Raw genomic sequence first — 19,658 nt, 5'->3', positions numbered from 1 at the left:
TTTCCATTACGTTTAAATTAAAAATGGCAATCAAGATAGATACCTTTTCTGGGGTCTCCCTGTCACACTATATATTTCATTCACTAGCGCTGCCACTATTTAAAAACACAGCTTCTTAGCATTTTTCACAGGGCAGACGCAGAGAGACAGAACACAACTTTCTGTAAAATGAAAGAAATGAAAGAACTCTCATTCTTCTGCCTCTGGCTGCCCCGCCCAGGACCTCTGGGGCTCCCAGAAACCCCAAACTCCCCCCAGTGGCCCTGGGTCTGAACTGCCGTTGGGGGGACAGCTCCCACTTCCTTTGAGGTTCGTCCCAATCTTGCCTGGTGACACCCAATCTCATTTCCCGCAGCCCGAGACTGAAAATACGGCCTCTACCCAAGGGGGTGTGCCTGCCGGAGATACCGATGGGGCCGCCTGGCAGGTCCAGAGCATGGGGCGCCGTGCGGAAGAGAGACAGGCAGGGTTGGCACAGTGATAGGTTTGGCTTAATCAGCCTCATTCCAGGAGGCCACAGGAAAATTTTCGGAAAGCATTTATCTCTCCGTACAAATGAAAACAGAAAATGCTGTGGGGGAAGCAGCCCTCAATGTGGGAGCCCCAGCGGAGGGAGGCTAGTCCCACAGCAGGGGAGGGGGGACCAGGGTGGCCCAGATGAGTTGGCGTTCTCCACGGCCTGGCCTTCTGACCTCAGAGCATGAAGCCGTGGGCCCTGCTGCAGCCTGGGACTTAAGAGGCTGGGGTCTCAGATACCAGGCTGCTCTCTGCAGGCTGGGTGCCTTTGAACCAATTTCTTAAAGCCCTCCGGGCCTCAGTGGCTTTGGCTTTAAAATGGGGATTTATAACTAGTTGTCCAAGGTGTCCACAAGGGGGCATCCTGTCCCTGTCAAGTGAATAACACCTGGGCAGATGCAGCCTGAGCCCTGGTGTCCCCAGGAGACTCAGAATGATCCCAGAACCACAGGCATGCCCCCAGACCCATCCCCCACTGCGCTTGCATCTCAAGGGTGGGTGACACTTCAGAGGGACAGTATAAGGTACCACCACTCTCCCTGGGCCAGCTGAAAAGCCAAGGTACGGAGAATAAGAGCCTCTAGGCAGGCCAGGTAAGTCCTAGCACACCACGCAGGGCACAGAGAAGGCTCAGGACACACTATTTCTTCTCTACCCAGGAAAATACATTCTTAATCTGAAATTTGGTATGTAAAATTTGAAAGTACATCTCCCTCCTAGATAGCCAGAATAACTAGCCAAGCACCTTTTGTGAAAGCGTAAATTTGATGCCAGTGCTTCTTAATCCTACCGTGTCTTTTCTTTTCTTTTCTTTCTTTCTTTCTTTCTTTCTTTCTTTCTTTCTTTCTTTCTTTCTTTCTTTCTTTCTTTCTTTCTTTCTTTCTTTCTTTCTTTCTTTCTTTTTTTCTTTCTTTCTCTTTCTTCCTTTCTTTCTCCTTCTTTCTTTCTCTTTCCTTCCTTCCTTCTTTCTTTTCTTTCTCTCCTTCCTTCCTTCCTTCCTTCTTTTCTTTCCTTCCTTCCTTCTTTCTTTTTTTCTTTTTGTGGCTTTTTAAGGCCGCACCCACAGCCTCTGGAAGTCCCCAGGCTAGGGGTCAAATCAGAGATACAGCTGCAGGCCTACCCCACATCCCACGTGGGATCTATGCTGCATCTGTAACCTACACCACAGCTCATGGAAATGCCAGATCCTTAACCCACTGATCGAGACCAGGGATGGAACCCACATCCTCATGGATTCTAGTTGGGCTTGTTACCACTGAGCCACAACAGGAACTTCCCCAAGTCCTTTCTGCTACTCAAATCCAGAAAGCTCAGCTACTCTGAGAGGCACAGCTGACTTGGAGCCTCTGACTTGGAGCTATGTTAGAAGGACTTCAGGTCTCTTCTGCCAACTCTCCTTGGCCCTCCAGTACTTCCTCCATCTGGGTTGAGAAGCTCAGCTATTTTCCTTCCAATTGTTGCCAAAGTGAAAATTTTGAACCTCACCCCCTCCTCCACAAATGGACAGATGACCAAGCATGAGGAATTAGCACCCTTCTCCCTGCCACAACTCAGCTGCCACGGCCTCTCCCCAGAGCACTGGCCTCCCTGCCTCTGCACAAAGCATCAGCTGGAAGTATGTCTGGAAAAACAATGCAGTGTTTGAAGACATGCTGGTGGGACTGGGGAGTTCCCAGCAGTTCTGAGAGTGGGCAGTCACCAGACACCACCCACTGTCAGGGGTTCTGGAGGCTAGAGCGGAAAGTGGTCACCAGTTAAAAAGAGCATGCATTAATTTTTTTTTCCACGATAGCAGATCATTTTAAGTCTCGGTACCTCAAAAGGCCTGTAGACTATTACAATACTCTGCTGGGGTAAGTTTTCTTGAAGCTTAATACATATATTTGAATTAAAAACAATTTTTTTTTTTTGTCTTTTTAGGGCTGCACCCACAGCATATGGAAATTCCCAGGCTAGGAGTCCAATCAGAGCTGTAGCTGCCGGCCTACACCACAGCCACAGCCACACGGGATCCGAGCCGCGTCTGCAACCTACACCACAGCTCACGGTAATGCCAGATCCTTAACCCACGGAGCGAGGCCAGGGATCGAACCCATGTCCTCATGGATGCCAGTCGGGTTCGTTAACCGCTGAGCCATGATGGAAACGTGTGTATTTTAACTTTTGCTTCTGCTGGAGGACATGGTTTTCTATTGATGCATAGAACCCTTTGTATTTCACTGTTTCACTCAACATTGTTTCATATATGCGCTTTGTTCATCTCCTCTCAACTCTGGAAATTTGCTCCACTGAGAAGCTCCTTTCTGGAAGCTTCCTGTTTTTATTGCTTTGGGAATATCTTCTTTAATGTCTACAAGAATTCTTAAAAAGAAAGAAGGAAAGGAGACGAAATCCACCCTTTTTCATGTCCTGCCCCAAACTGAAGCTCTCTGGCCTCCACTGCTTCCCTGCCTGCTCATTCCTTTGCTCTTTTTGTTTCTGTTTTTGTTTTTGAGCCACAACAGGAACTCCTCCTTTGCTCTCCTCCAAAGGAAAGCCTCCTTCATGGTTACCCAAGACCACTTTATTTTTATTTTTTATTTTTTCTCTTTTACGGCCACATCTGCGACATACGGACGTTCCCGGGCTAGGGGTCAAACTGGAGCTGCAGCTGCCAGCCTGCGTTACAGCCATAGAAACACCAAATCCCGGCCATGTCTTCGACTTATGCCACAGCTGGCGGCAAGGTCAGATTCTTGACACCCTGAGTGAGGCCAGGGATCAAACCTACATCCTCACAGAGACAACATCAGGTCCTTTAACCTGCTGAGCCACAACAGGAACTCCCGAGGCCACTTTATTAATAAATTCCTGGGCCTTCTGTATAGAGGTTGGTTCTGCTTCAGGTCTGTGGCTTGGGTTCTTCCAGGAGGGGAAGCCCTAGGGGGGACTTGGGTTGCTTATGGACCCCAAAAGCAGGGTCTGGGATCACACGGCATGAATGGACTCTCCCCACATCAAGTCCGATCAATGTGCTTGAACCTCTATCCCCCTAGCAAGGGCCTCTGCCATATGTCTCGAGCAGGCTATTCCATACAGCTGTCTGTCTCTTCTCCCACAAAGGAAGAAAAGGGACCAGTGATTCCTGGACCTCATGCCCAACGATGCCAGGAGGAGCAGAAAGGCAGAATCAGTCACAGTTTCTGCTTTGCTGGTCTCTCCTTCTCATGCCTGGCTTCTGGGTACCTTCTTCTACCCTCTGCCCTGCCCAGCTAACATCACTGCAGGACTCTGTGCAAAGATCCTTTCTAAAAAATTCTCCAAACACTTAAAGGCTAAGAAATACAGATTATTAGAAAACGCTACTTCTCCGAAGCCCAGAAAAACTGGGTGGAAAATTGCCCCCTTTTTCGAAACTGTCGTTTTTCAGGCTGACCTCATGCTGCAGCAAGACTCAGACATGAGGTAATTGCTGTGGTGCTCATATTCGCTGCATCACCCACACAGTCCTGCTGCTCACCAGACGCCTCGGAGAGGTGGCCGGGCAGCCCGGAGGCACCAGTGGAAACTTCCGAAGGCATTTTTTAAATTTTAATTTTTACAGCTAGTGTGTGTTGCCCCCACCCCAGAGAGTGCACTGCTGCAAGAAGGAGACAGAAGATTCCAGAAAGGGTGAACTGAAGACCCGCTGAACAATGGAGAACAAATGGAGTCACCTACCCAAAGCCCAAGAGACCAGGAAAAGCAGCCCGTAAGCGCTGTCCAAGGATCTCCACTTTCAAGGAGTTTTAAAATCATCGACTGGGAGTTCCCGTTGTGGCACAGTGGAAACGAATCCAACTAGGAACCATGAGGTTGCGGGTTTGATCCCTGGCCTCGCTCAGTTGGTTGAGGATCCGGCATTGCCGTGAGCTGTGGTGTAGGTCACAGACGCGGCTCAGATCTGGCGTTGCTGTGGCTGTGGTGTAGGCTGGCGGCTACAGCTCCGATTGGACCCCTAACCTGGGAACCTCCATATGCCGCGGGTGCGGCCCTAAAAAAAGACAGCAAAAGACAAAGAAAAAAAAAAATCGTCAACCGTCCCCATCTTAGTGATGTGGCCATCTTTTCTGGCCACAGAATAGTCCTTCAGTACTTGGAGTTGTTGATATAACACCTGTATTTCTGGTGAAGAGTTAAACCTGAGATTATTAGTGGGTTTATCAAAATTCTCTTCCTATCTCTGTGTATGTTTCATACCACACTGACGGGGGCTTGGTGATAGAGAACCCTCATACTGGCTACATCCTTTGGCCAACTGTGCACGTTCTTCATAAATTCCCCCTTTCCAAAGCTCTTCTCCTGGCTGTGCCAGGAGAAAGCTTCAGATCCTAACCCACCTGTAGCATCTGATACTCTCCCTGTTCAGGGAGGAAGGATGTGTAGGTAACAGTGGGTAAAGGTGGGTTAGGCGGGTAAAGGTGGGTTTGGGGGTGCCGGAGTGACCTCCAAGAATAAGAAGAACTTAATGTAAATATTCAAAAATCTAAATCCATGAATGTAGAAATCCTGGCTCAAGAAAATATCAGCCAGGTCATCCCTCTATTTATAATTTGGGGCAAAGTAGTTTCTGGAAAGGGGGTTCCATGGGATGAGTGTGACTCTCTGGCAGACCCCACGGGGCTGTAGCTGCCTACTTTCTCCCCATTCCTGCTGTCCTTCCCCTGGGCAGCAGGACTGGGTCAGCCCCCTCCTCGCAGGGTCTCTGGGAGCCAACATAACCTCAGCAGCTTTGCACCCAGATGTGCCGGCCGGGCAGCATCTGCAACAGCGGGAGAGCCTATCTCCTTTCCCGGGGGGCGGGGCGTGGGGGGGTGCAAGCACCGTGGGAACCAGTCTTCATCCTGTTCCCTCCCAGCCCTGGGGACCGGGGCTGCAGCTTCTGGGGGTGTTTTGCGCCTCAGCAATGACCAGGGCAGGCACTTACTTTCCCTGAGGTAGTTGAGGTGTGACAATAGCACTTCCGTGTTGTAGAGGGAGGTGGCTCGGAGGAAATCCTCCTTGTTCATTTTACACAGTTCCTTGCCGTCCATGTTCTGGAAGAAAGATGTGTCAATCTCCATCAGGCCGTACTCCTTTATGGCCCACTCCAGCCACTGCCGCACATGCTCCTGCGTCCACAGCGTGGGGTCTGCAGGGGAGATGGGCTGTTAGCAAGGCTGCGGGAAGCAGGGACCCAGCCGGCCTCTCTCCTCCTCCTCTCTTTCCCTCGCTCCCCACCCCCGCCACTTTCTCCCCCCCCCCCTTTCCCCTCACCTCCCCACCCCTACCAACGGGAAAGTGGTTCGCCCCCATCGGGCCCCATGGCATCTGGCGCTGCCTGAGCCACTTAGGGCTCAGGAAAGGTACTTAGACGCCTCACTATAGAGCCTGACAGGATATTCTCTTTAAAGTCTTTGGAGGGCAACTGAAACCTTTGCCTGAGAAACAGTGGCATCCAAATGAAAACAGACCCAGGTTCCTAGACCCAGGGACCGATGACTCTGGAAAGGGCCCCTGTCATTTCAAGGAAGAACACTGATCTCTCAGACGGCTGCAGAAAGGAATCTTGGACCCTAACTCCATCTGTGCAGTTGGAAAACACAGTGGTATTAGCTTGTAACTTAAATCCAACCCTTTGGGGACAGCTATGTTGAAATTTCTTTAAGATCATTGCCCAAAGTCCTTAAGATAGTTAAATCCCCAAAAATGAAAAATGGTTTTGGAGGGAGAAAACGCTGTAGCCCTTGAGTGAACATTAGTACTGGGAGGGCTAAGGCTGTCTGCACCTAGGACCCTCAGACTCTTCCTCAGCCAGGTGGGTGGGCGTGAGAGGAACACGTAAGTTGAGTGCTGGTGATACATTCCAGCAGGTTCCATGGTAGGTGGAGCCCTTACCTCTCATCACATATCACAGTCTGAAAGTCATCTCTTTCCTTGGCACCCCATTATTACAGAGTCCAAAAAACAGTTAAATATGCTCATCATAGGCGTTCCCATCATGGCTCAGTGGTTAACGAACCCAACTAGCATCCATGAGGACACAGGTTCAATCCTTGGCCTTGCTCAGTGGGTTAAGGATCCGGCATTGCCACGAGCTGTGGCTCAGATCGCAGACGCGGCTCGGATCCCAAGTTGCTATGGCTGTGGCATAGGCTGGCAGCTACAGCTTCAATTCGACCCCTAGCCTGGGAACCCCCATACGCCCTGAGCGTGGCCCTAAAAAAACAAAAAGGAAAAAAAAATTAGATTCCGAGTCTTAGGAAAAAAAAAAAGCTCATATAGAAGAAAGCTACGTGGGTCTTGCCCTCACGGAAGACCCACCCACATGGGACACACAGGGAAGCATGGGATTAAGCAGCAGAGTTACAGTGGCAGGTCGAGGAATCGGAGGCAGAAGGAGTCTGTGTGAATTTGGAATCATGGAAGGCTTCCTGGAGGAGGGGAAGGAGACTTGATAGCCCCAGCTGCTTCTGGGCCTGCTCTATTAGCCTGCTTTTTTGGCAGGAATATCTGTGCTAACTCTCCACCCTCTCACTCTAAGTGTCTAGGAAGGCTCGTAGCAAAAGCAGGAGCAGGTTTGAAAGCTTCAGAGTGGCTTCCGTGGGGAAACAAGCAAGGTTCTGTTTCTGGAACCTTGAGCTGGGCTAAGGCACCACCCACCGAAGAGTCACTGCTGAGCTTGTGCTGGAGGTGGAAGAGCTGGCAAAGAGGGGGCGGTAGCGGGGCAGAGCCGCAGGCCCCAGACAGCCGCTGTGGTCACAGCCGCCACTCAGGGCTGGGTACCTCGGAACAGTCTAGATTTTGAATGCCTACTAGGTGCCAGCTACTCCACGTGTCCTTTTTCACTGATCAAGAAAAGCCTGCAAAATGGCTTGCATCTTCCTTTTGCAGATGGGAAGTGGAATCTTGAAAGGCTAAGTCCCCAGTTCAGGCTTTCGTCACAGTGTGAGCTGGGGTTCCAGGAAAAACCCTCCCAGGACGACACTCAGTGGAGGGTCCCCCCAACCCACAAACCTCCTCTTCTTCCCTCTCCCCATCCTGCCTCAGCAGGCGCGGAGGTATTCTGCTCTCACACCAGAGGCCATGGCGCTCAGGGCTTCATTGTACAAGTCTGTCTCTCTCTTTCTCAGATAAATTTATTGCTTTGTTTTTACTCTTTTCCTCTCCAGAAACAATTAGGCATGGACCATTGGTAAATGGAAAGAGTATTGCACCATTTCAGATTTCTAAAGAAAAATGTCCTGGGGGAACTTGGATTATATAGCATATAATTTCAATAGATCTCCTCTGCTTCTCCTCATTCCTCACTTCGAGTATCCAAGGCCTCTGTTTCAATTCGACACTGTCCGTTTTATTTATTTTATTATTTCCTCCCTTGCTTTGGGCTCTATCACAATATTATTTCTCTCCCTTTACAACACCATGAATTATAAATCTTCCACTCCGGATCAGGCTAACCTCTTCCAAATGTTATTTCCTGGATGATTTAGTCCTAGTTTCTTCCCATCTGAACCTGGAACTGGTGATTAACTAGGGCCCCCGTTTATACTTGTCTTAAAATCCCACCATAAATTCAATTGGTTGTTCCACCGATATTTTATGGCCTTGATTTGCGGACTTGCCCGAATGAGACTTTCTCTTATGTCCAGGAGGCTGACCTGGAGGAAGCCAAAATGTGTGAAGGTGATGCTTAAAGATCCAGCCAGAGGTAAAGTCTTGAAGTGAATCCCTCGCTAGTGAATTCATTACACCAAGAGCTTCGAAAACCCTTTGCGAGGAGTTTACGCTATTTTCATTATTGCTGCTGTGGTGACCTCAGCCCACTGAATATTCCATTTGAAAGTATTTCAACACCACTTCAGAGCTGAAGGGTCAATGAAACGGTCTGATCATTCTCTCCTCCTTCCCTCCTCCCCTCCCAAAAGTGCCTAAGGAAATGAGATGGTGCCAACATTTGGTCCGGAGACGGTCTCTGCCAAGGCTCACTCTTCCTTCCTCAAGGCTTCCTCCCTGTGCTGGTCACTGCTCTGAGAAGCAGGGGGTTTGAGTCCAAGCAAGCAAAGGCCTGGAGGGGCTCGGCCCCCTGTGAGGCGTTCAGAAGTTTCCCCCAGGCCAGCTTTAGTTCACCCCGTTGTCTACTACTTTCTTTTCTTTTCTTTTCTTTCTTTCTTTTTTTTTTTTTTTTTTTTTTTTTTTTTTTTTTTTTTTTTTGTCTTTCTAAGGCTGCACCTGCGGCATATGGAGGTTCCCAGGCTAGGGGTCTAATCAGAGCTATAGCCGCTGGCCCACCCCGAGCCATAGCAATGCAGGATCCAAGCCAAGTCTGCCACCTACACCACAGATCACGGCAATGCCGGATCCTTAACCCACTGATCGAGGCCAGGGATCGAACCTACAACCTCATGGTTCAGATTCGTTAACCACTGAGCCACAACGGGAACTCCCATGTCTACTACTTTCTATGAGGAGGAAGAAGGCACGATTTCCTTGGCCTTCCCAAACACACCTGAGCTAAACACATCTGGCCGGTGTCCCGGGGGAGAGGAGATCAGACAGAACATGACAGAAGGAACGTAACAGGGATGGTGCCTGGCACCGGGGAGGCATCGGTGCTCAGAGCTGCTCTCCCTCTTCCTCTGGGAGGTCACATGCTTGTGGAAGCAGGAAACTAAAACTGCTTTCAGAGCAGTTTTCAAGTCCTGCAGGGCACAGAAAGTTCCCGCTAGCCCACCCCTCTCCTGCCTTCTTCGTCCCCACACCTCCACCCCTGCCACCTTGAATTTGGCCCAGAACATGGGGGTGTGGCTGTGCTCCTCGGAGATGGTGACACATGGCTTCCCCTGGAAAGTAACTACAAAGAGCCTAGGACAGAGCGGCCAGTTACGAAACCACACCTTCCAGACTGACATGCAAATTCCTTCAAAGAGACATCTAACCCTTGGGCCCCAGACACAACTGCATTTACACTTTTCCAAATGGAAGGGGCTGGCCTTTTTGGTAGACCTATTTTGGTAAGCCACTCACTTTGCTAAAAATTTGGACGCTGGCTCCTTCGCCCTGGCACCCCTTCTACACGTGGTAGGTTTTCCTCCCTTTTTGACCGGGTAGTTGAGCTTGCCAACCGAGGCTGAGCGTCCAGCCAAGGCACGGAAGGCCTGAACAATGATTTTCTTTTCTGCAACCAGCAGCCCCAATACCTAGGAAAACTAGGCTATTTTTACATAACGACATAATTTGCTGCACACATGCTCAGGCGCTCCTTTTGTTAAATATAGTTATTTCTATTTTGAACCTGGAAGAGCTGGCTGTCATTTTGGAAAGGTGGGAACCTGCAGATGCCAGGAAGTGCCTTCCCGATGGACCCGACAGACCTCCTCCATGGCCGCTCTTCTCCTTAAAGGCAAGAGCTGGATGCCTTTGGGCTCGGTGGGCCTTGCCTCGCCTCTCTTTGCCAGCCTCATCCCGTGGAACCAGACACTGAGGGTTGGCTCGGAGATGTGACTTGTTGGAGGGCGGGGGCTTCTGGAATCTGCACGTCAGGGTGCTGAGGACATTTGGGAAACTGTCTGGGAAGGTGGCTGGGGAAGATTTCCCAAGCCAGCATCTCCATGGGGGACAGGGTACCAGGTGATGAAGGCGAAGATGCCCGCTAGGGCCTCTAGCCCCGAAGGGGGAGCACGTGGGTGGGACGCAGCGAGCTGGTTCCCAAAGTACCTGCAGGGACGATGACCCTCCTCTCGTTGGTGGTCATGTTGGGGGGAGGGGGGCCGTTCTTCTCATCCATGTAGCTGTTGTAGCTCATGGCGTTGGACTCGCCTCCGCCCACTAGCTTGCCGCATTTGCTAACGCTGCAGTCCACCGGAGACTCCCTGGAGCGAGAAAAGACAAAGCCCAGAGGAAGTCATCAGTGTCACCACTGCCGCGGGCACGTCCGGGGAGCCGCTGCCCAGTCCCACTTGGCATGACGATGATGGCGAGGATGTTGCTGACGCTGCCTTATTTCTATCCACGCGGGCCCCAAAGTTTTCTTCCCATCCCAGACCAATCCTGTAATTACGGTACGTAAAAACTTTCTGGCAGCCCCTTGATGCCCTCAGACTGGAGTCTGGACCTCTGAGTTGGGCGCTGCTGTCCTCCCACTCTGCCTGCCACTTACACTTTCAGCCTCGTTGCCAGGCAACCTCCGCTCCCCAGGCATGTGCACTTGATCTTGCTCCCAGACAGGACTTCGACGATTCCCACAGCACCCTGTTTCTGCTGTGGTGCTAGGACTTGTCCTGTCATGGGACCGTTGGCCTGGCAGGTGCTCTTCCCTTTGCTGGATTGAGAGTTTCCTGACAGTGCCATGATTTTCCCTTTTTTTGGTCTCTTTTAGGGCCGCACCTGTGGCATATGGAGGTTCCCAGGCTAGGGGTCTAATCAGAGCTGTTGCTGCTGGCCTACGCCAGACCCACAATAACACCAGATCCAAGCCTTCTCTGCGACCTACGCCACAGCTCATGGCAAACGCCGGATCCTTAACCCACTGAGCAAGGTCAGGAATCAAACCCACAACCTCATGGTTCCTAGCTGGATTTGTTTCTGCTGGGCCATGACGGGAACTCCCTGATTTTCCTTTTTGAACCTCGAGCATCTTGTATAGTGCCTTAGAGAGGGGGTGAGCAATCAGTGCTTTCTGAGTCAATTATTTCCACTGCATGTATATTTTTTTACTAGACAATAGTTGATTTACAGTGTGTCAATTTCTGCTACTGCATGTATATCATTTTAGCATGTTTCAGTGTTCTTTTTTTTTTTTTTTTTTTTTTTTTTTTTTTGTCTTTTTGCTATTTCTTTGGGCCACTCCTGTGGCATATGGAGGTTCCCAGGCTAGGGGTCGAATCGGAGCTGTAGCCACTGGCCTACACCAGAGCCACAGCAACGCGGGCTCCGAGCCGTGTCTTCAACCTACACCACAGCTCACAGCAACGCCGGATCGTTAACCCACTGAGCAAGGGCAGGGACCGAACCTGCAACCTCATGGTTCCTAGTCGGATTCATTAACCACTGCGCCACGATGGGAACTCCTGTTTCAGTGTTCTATCTGAACTTGCCAATTACCCTCAGGATAGGCATGGTGAGGGTTACTGTCTCCTCCTTTTTAAAAAAAGTTTTATTGAAGTATAATTAATTTACAAGGCTATGGTCATTTCTGCTGTAGGACAAAGTGACCCAGTCATACATATATACACATATCTCAGATTCTTTTCCCCCATTGGTTATCACAGAATACTGGGTAGAGTTCTCTGTGCTGTACAGCAGGTCCCTGTTAGCTAATCATTCCGTATCCCTCAGAGTACACATGCCAATCCCAAAGCCCCTGTCCATCCAAACCATCCCACCCCCCAAACCTGTCCCCTTTGGTATTGAGAAGTTTTTCACAAAGTCTGTGAGTCTGTTTCTTTTCGGCAAGAAGTTCATTTGTATCTTTTTTTTTTTAATTTCCACATGTAGGTGGTATCATATGATGGTGGTCTTTCATTGTCTATGATACCAGGTAAAGTTAGTCAGTGTTTCCTTACTTTCTTTCTTTCTTTCTTTTTTTTTTTTTTGTCTTTTGTCTTTTGTCTTTTTAGGGCTGCACTCACGGCATATGGAAGTTCCCAGGATAGGGATCAAATCAGAGCTGTAGCCACCAGCCTACACCACAGCCATAGCAACATAGCATCTGAGCCGCATCTGCGACCTACACCACAGCTCACAGCAATGCCGGATCCTTAACCCACTGAGCAAGGCCAGGGATCGAACCCAAGTCCTCAAGGATACTAGTCAGGTTTGTTAACCACTGAGCCATGATGGGAACTCCCAAGTGTCTCCTTTCTATGCTGAGAGAAACCCAGTGATGAGGTGATTGGCCCAGGGTCACCCGGCTTGTGATGGAGGCCGGACTCAAGTCTCTGGCATTTAGCTCCTCTAGCAAAACACACCCACCAAAGAGCTGGTTATTGCATGAAGGAGGAAGAGAATCCAAAAACTTTAACCCAGCAGGTGTGGCCTCCGGCAGGCCTGGCTACCAAGCCCCTAGGGGAAGCATGAGGGAGCAAACGAGGGACAGATGAATCACCCAGCCTAGCCTCGAAGTCCACGGCCAGGTTAGCCCCTGATACTCTGCGACATGCAGGCAGAGAATCAGTTTGCCGGTTACAGCACAGCCATGAGTGTCGGTCTGGCGACTAAGCTGACATCTCACTTGGGGCCAGCTGGTGCCCGGAGCAGGCTGGCGTAACACTCCACCCTCCCCTAACCCAGTACCACGGATCCTCCCGGCGTGGGCAGGGTGGTGCCGTCCTGCCCTGCCCTCCACTCCAGAGGCGGCAGCAGCAGGAGATGACCGGAGGCCAGCGAGAGGCCGCAGCCTTGGTCCACAGAGCAGGAAGCATCAGTTCTGGCAACCTGGGAGACAGCCAGACCTCGCAAGGGCTCCAAACCAGGCCTTCAGACCCAGGAGTTCAGATAAGGTTCAGATTACAGCCGTCCAACTCTGGGCCGCAGCACCTCGCAGAGCTTTCCAGAGGCCTGGCCGCTGCCCTCCCTCCCTCTGCTGTGGGCTGGGACAGACCTTCCTGAGGCCTGAAGGAGCACAGTTGTGCCAGATCATCCCTCCTATCCCGCAGCGTGATGGCGGCAGCTCAGCCCCAGGGGCAGGACAGCGTCCCTGTCCCCCAGCCAGGCGAAGGGAGGAACAGCCCGGGAAGGCGGGGACTCGACAGGGCAGGGGAGGCCAGCGCACATTCAATAAAGAAAATTAAATGAATTTGTTTCTTAATCTGAAAGGAAAAAATATTGAAGATCACTTATCATAGCTGGGAGATAAATGCTCCACTGAGATATTAGAAGTCAGACAGTAATTTTTTCCTGATGTCTTACAGAGGGGAACATGGGCTGAAAATGAAAATAAGATGTATAACTTACACATGTTAGAATTTAAGGTTTTACTATTCGCCTACTGTTTTTCCAGGCAGAGAACCAAGAACCAGCCGTCAGAGCCCCAGATTGTTGAAGGTTTAACGTCCCCATGGCAGTCTGAGCCGAGGCAGTAGCACATCGGGGCTTTGCACCAGAGTTTGGCCCTTTGGCTTCTACTGGAGAAGGACTTGGCTTGAGATGAAGCAGTCCCAGAAAGACCCTGGTCCTGTGTCTGAGCTGAGCTCTGGCCGAGCTGGCAGGGCCCCGCCATCCTCCTCACGGCTAACCGCAAGTGGGCGCCTGCGCACACAGGCACGGACGGGACGGTACACATGTAGGCACACACGTGGGCAAGCACGCACACGCATGCAGGCACAGCACACATGCACGCGCGCACACGCACACACACCACCAAGGCCTGGCAGCCTCATCCAGCATTCTTGTCCACGGTGAAACAACCCAAATGCAGAAGTTTGAAGGATTAAGTTGGCCTTCAACCAAGACAGCACCATTTTCATTGGCTGGGGACGCCGTGCAGAGGGTGGGGCTGCCAGAGCACACACTTCCCCTGGCGGGGGCCAGAGAACTTTCTGAGAGGGGGCAGCGTAGGGTGGGTGTGGCGAAAGGGGATGTGCCCTCAGCGGGCTGGGCCCCCCTTTTGGAACCTCTGGGAAACAAGTTGTGAAAATTCTTTTCCACATCAGCCAGGGCTCCAGGGATTTCTGAGCCCGACACGGACCTTTTGTCATGCAAGAGATGAAAAGCGGGGTGTCAGAAAGCACTGCAACAAAGTGACCCCTTCCTTAGACCAACGGCCCCTGGGGCAGCGCCAGCCCCTGGTGCCAGGAAGAGAGAAAAATAAATTTGAAAAGAGGAGTCATTTGGTAAAAGCTGCCCAGTATGTCACCAGGTAAGAAGAGAGGTCTGAGCATCGTGGTGAGAGAGGCACCTGCCGAGGGGCAGATGTGTTCAGGCCAGCTCCCCGGGGAGAAAGTATGGAAGCCTCGGGCTTCCATGCAGGGAGAACCACCAGAGGGGGCTGTCCAGTGGTTGGAACCTCCTCATTTCCTATCCCAAAGAAGCTCCCATATTTCTTTTCTTTTTTTCTTTTTTCTTTGGCTGCCCCGAGGCATATGGAGATCCCGGGCCAGGGATCAGATCTCAGCAGCAGTCTCAACTTATGCTGCAGCCTCAGCAATGCTGGATCCTTAACAGGGTCCTTAACTGGATCCTGGAGTCCACTGTATCCCTGCACTCCCAAGATGCTGTCGATCCTGTCGTACCGCAGCGGGAACTCCAAGTTCCCTACTTCCGCATCCGCCTCCCTCTCTCGTCCCACTCCTGTGTATGCACCTGCTCCCCTGCGGGGTAAGGCGAACTGCATGCCTGCCTACCCATCTAGGTGCTTCTCTGGAACAAGGCCCTGTCCTTGGTCCCAGACGCTAAGATCTCTCTGCAAAGGGGCACCCCCAAGGCAGAAGCCCTGGCCCTTACCCCGGACCTCCGCCTTTGCCCAGGATGGCCCTCCTCCGACTGCTGGACAAGAAGAAAGGAAAGCTGTACCTTCACCACCACCTGCCACTTTCCCCTCCACTCTGGGGCGCCTGGCACCGTGCCTCCGCGGATAGCACAGGCCTCGCAAGCGGCCATCGGGCTCGCCAGCCACTGGAGAGGGTGGGACCAGGTGAAGCGCAGCATAAAGGCTGCTCTTTAATGAGGCAGCTGGTGCCTGTGAAGAGGCCGGATGAAAGCAGGGGTTGGGGGGGCACGCATGGAGCGGGAGAGGTCTTGCCATTCAGCTTGCCCACGCTGCCGCTGATTTGTATTGAGACCTGCACTTACAGTTAGCACGGGGTTGGGGCCCACAGGCAGCTGATAGCCCTGGAACAGGTGACAAGAGGGCCCGGGGCCATCACAATAGAGTGGGGAGGAGGTGGGGGCTCTGAGTCTCCCTCTCAATCGTGGCTCAGAAAGCCACAGCAGCGGAGGCCACAGCAAAGGCCACGTGGCCCCTGCAGCATTGCCCTTTATTTTTGCCACTGGCCATAGCCTTTTGCTCCTTTGGTTTTATTTTGCTGTGTTCAGGGAGCCTTGCTTTCAAAAGACTGCTATTGGTTTCCAAAAGTGCCTTGCAATCTGTCGAGTGATTTAAAACAAGGTGAGAAAGCTTGAGTATTTGGATGAAAGGCAATTACAAAGATCTTGCCCAGAGATAACTGCTTTAGACTCTGCTACCATCTTCCCTACCTTCCCATTCAACTCAGAGCGATGTAACTCAGGGTATGCCACCCAGACCCACAGATCTGCAGCCCGAGCTCACTGCCAACAGGCACCCAATATTCACACAGCTAACGTGAGGTCCCAAGAGCTACCTAAAGTCCGTGGTTGCATTAGGACAACCATGTCTTCCACATCATATGGACGCTGTAAGAAAATTAAGCAGATCTGCAGTTCCCGTCATGGTGCAGTAGAAACGAATCTGACTAGGAAGCATGAGGTTGCAGGTTTGATCCCTGGCCTCACTCAGCAGGTTAAGGATCTGGTGTCGCCGTGGGCTGTGGTGTAGGCCGGCAGCTGTAGCTCTGATTCAGCCCCTAGCCTGGGAACCTCCATATGCTGCGGGTGCAGCCCTAAAAAATAAAAAAGAAAAAAAATTAAGCAAATCTGCGTTGTTGTCTTTAGGATTTTTGTAGGAGCCGTGCGCATATGACTTTTTGTTCAAGTTAGAAGCAAATTTCAAGAAAAGAAATTACCTGCAGTATAGCCATCACCCTAACCCAATAGCTTCCCCAGAACCCTGAGTACGGCCCTGCCACCCAGGTTATCAGTGACGTGCTCACAATACCAGGGTTCAGAATTTTAGGAAGCACTTTGGGAAGGGACTTTGCAGTCAGAGGGAGAGGTGATAGGCTGTCTTCCCACATGTAGAACTGAAGTCCATAGGTATCTAATACGGGCATCTGGTCCTGCTGGTCAGTCTAGGGAGAGTTAGGGCGGAGTAATACTGATCTCTGGTCCTGCACACCAGGTATCCGAGGTGAGCAAGTCCTTGCATTTCCCTTCCACAAGCTCATATCCTTTCCCTCTTGGCATGTTTTCCCCCAATCCCGAGGGATGGGACAGGATGCAGCTGAGGGCTAGTTGCAGACCACAGCTTGAAGCAAGTTGCAGGAGTCTACACCCAGCACAGAGCCCACGGACCACACTGTTTCAAGAACAACTCAGGCTAACAGATTCCACCACAAGGGGACGGTGGGGAGAAAGAGATCAAAGTCGATTTTCCCTGAGCTCCTCAGACCTCGGCCTCTCCCCTGCGCCCCGCGTCCTGGCCCAAATGACCTGCTGCTGGGATCTGAGCAAGAAGGGCACTGTCGCTTTGGTGCATAGAATGCCCCCTCCAGAGACACAAATACCTGTGGTGTTTCTGATGAGCATTGAATAACTCAGAATCCCAGCTATCAAAGAACGTGGAGAGAATTCACTGGGAATTACAGGGATGGTCCCTAACATTCTAGTCTAGAACTGTCCATTTAAAGCAGCCATATACATAATTTAAAATTTCTAGTAGCTACATTTTTAAAATTAAAAAAAAAAATTGGTGTAGTTCCCGTCACGGCACAGAGGGAACAAATCCAACAAGGAACCGAGAGGTTGCAGGGTCTATCCCTGGCCTCTCTCAGTGGGTTAAGGATCCCGCATTGCCGTGAGCTGTGGTGTAGGTCGCAGATGCAGCTCAGATCCGATGTGGCTGCGGCTGCGGCTGTGGCTGTGGCTGACAGCCAAAGCTCCGATTGGACCCCTAGCCTGGGAACCTCCATATGCCATAGGTGCATCCCTAAAAATCAATCGATCAATCAATCAATCAATCAAGAAGTAAAATGAAATTTAAAAATATATTAAAATGTATTACTACATCAACTCGGTAGAGCTCAAAGATGATCATTTCAGCATAATCGATCTAAAAAATAATTAATGAAATATTTCACTTTTTTTGCATGCTAAGTCTTCTCAAGCCAGGGTGTTAAGATATATTTCGAGCACATGTCCATTTTAGATAGGCCATATTTCAATTAGTGTCTCCTGCCTGCAACACCACAGATTTAGTCTATGAGCTAATAGATCCCAAATTTTACACTCTGCTTTGGTTTTTTTCATTGGAAGTTAGGAAATACCTTTTGCACTAAGAATGCCACCCTCAGTGGTACTCGGAGGGTAGAAGAAGCAGTGTGGTGGGTGAGAGAGTTAAATAGGCCGGCATCCATCCTATCATGCTGTTCCTTTTTGTGTGATCAGGTCATGGGATCCGACATGGTCCCATCCTAAGCAGAGCTGTTTTTCTGAAAACCCTTGCTCCCTGCCGCCCACCAGTCCAGCTTCCACGTGAGCACTTAGAGGATATTTATGAGGTGCTGGTGATGGCTGTGCCTAGCCTGCTTGGCTCTGAGAGGCCGCTGCATCTTCTTTGTTTCCCAGGAACAGTGAGAATACATCAGTTTCTGAACCTGCTCTGTCACCGGCTGGTGGCCCCGGTCAAGACCAGCAAATCAAAAGCAGCGGCTGCTTTGTGTAACCAGAGCCAGGTAGATGTGGCGTCTGCTCCTGGGGCCTTCACACAGCTCTCCTCCAGCTGGCTTCTGGTGTGACCGGAGCCAGGGACGAGCTGGCAAGGGGTCTCTGAAAACTGATTTCCTCAGGGGATCCCCTGAGGCTTCCCTGGCAGCAGGGGAGGGAGCAGTCATCTCACCAGGACAGTCTCCCCTGAGCGCAGACACAGGCTGGTCTGGGGCGCTGCCTGCCGACCCAGGTCTCTTGCCCCCGTTTGCACGCGGATGACCTACTGGACAGCGAACCAGCACCTTCCCCTTTGAATGGAGCCAGAAAGAACCAAAGCGGGGTAGAGACTGGTAGGTGCTGTTGCAGGTCTGGTGGCCAGAGAAGGCCACTGGGAAGGGGATGTTCCAACAGAGACGTAAAACAAGGGAAGGAGAGAGTCAAAGGGCTAGATGGAGTAGAAATGTTCCAGAAAGAAGGAACACAGGGCAAATGCTGTGGCAGGAGCATGCTTGGGATGCAGGAGTGGCTAGGGTCTTGTGTGGCCGGTATGGATGGAAGGCATGAGAAGGGAGCCAGATGAGAGGTCATCAGAGGGATGGTGGGCCTACGTGAAAGGCTTCGGATTTTGTCCTAAGCCATTAAAGGATTCTGAGCAAGAAAGTTCAATATTTTGAAAGGGGGACTCAGGCTGATGTCTGATGACTAGACTTCAGGAAGGCAGGAGAAAGTGGGAGAAGAGGATGGTCCAGGGTGGCCCAGAAAGGGAGGGGCTGCTGATGGGGTGGGCAGTGGAGGTGAGCAGGGGCCAGACTCAGGCTCCAGGAGCCCAAAGCCCCTCCGAGGGTGGATCTAGATTTTCTTTTCTTTTTTTCTTTTTTTGGCCACCCAGCAGCATATGGAGTTCCTGGGCCAGGGATCAGATCAGAGCTGCAGCTGCCACCTAAGCAGTGGCTGAGGCGACACCAGATCCTTAACCCACTGCGCCAGGCTGGGGATCAAACCTGCATCCCATAACTCCCTAGACGACATTGATTCTGTTGCGCCACAGCAGGAACTCCGGATCTGGATTTTCATCAAGGATCAGGGGTTCCTGCAGTTAGGCCGATTGGGGAGGCATTGCTGAATGGCCCTCCACACTGCTGGGGGGATGTCGGCAGAAAGGGGACAGTGGCAAAAGCACAAGATGCCGGCAGGGGCAGGGGGGATGGAAAAGGGGGCCACGAGGCCAGAACCAGAAACTTGGGCCAGCCTGTCTCCCCTGAAGACTAAGACAAGTCATTTACCCTCTCAAAGCCCAATTTGCCTCCATAGATGTAAGGACAACACAGACCCCGGGGGACAGGGTGGGGAGCAAATGATAACGCGGATAAATGAATGGGAGTTCCCATTGTGGCGCAGGGGAAATGAATCCGACTAGGAACCGTGAGGTCGTGGGTTCAATCCCTGGCCTCGCTCAGCGGGTTAAGGATCCAGTGTTGATGTGAGCTGTGGTGTAGGTCGCAGACACGGCTCCGATCCCGAGTTGCTATGGCTCTGTATCCTGCATTGGGCTCTGGCGTAGGCCGGCGGCTACAGCTCCGATTCAACCCCTAGCCTGGGAACCTCCATATGTCACGGGTGTGGCCCTAGAAAAAACAAAAAGA

The 19,658-nt window shown here is 51.4% G+C and overlaps 1 protein-coding gene across 4 annotated transcripts in view; it reads right to left on the bottom strand.

Moving 5' to 3' along the window:
• FLI1 (Fli-1 proto-oncogene, ETS transcription factor) overlaps positions 1–19,658 on the bottom strand; it is a 136,880-nt gene that overhangs the window by 39,278 nt on the left and 77,944 nt on the right. For all 4 annotated transcript variants that reach the window (XM_021063122.1, XM_021063121.1, XM_021063124.1 and 1 more), the window contains 2 exons: positions 10,231–10,385; positions 5,462–5,665 (listed from right to left, as the gene is read on the bottom strand). In XM_021063122.1, the coding sequence (XP_020918781.1) occupies positions 5,462–5,665; positions 10,231–10,385 (359 nt within the window). The remainder of the gene's footprint in view (positions 1–5,461; positions 5,666–10,230; positions 10,386–19,658) is intronic.

This window comes from Sus scrofa, chromosome 9 (assembly GCF_000003025.6).
Source record: "Sus scrofa isolate TJ Tabasco breed Duroc chromosome 9, Sscrofa11.1, whole genome shotgun sequence".
NCBI lineage: Eukaryota > Metazoa > Chordata > Mammalia > Artiodactyla > Suidae > Sus > Sus scrofa.
Note: the sequence above shows the minus strand (reverse complement) of the source record. Positions and strands in the feature narration are given on the sequence as shown.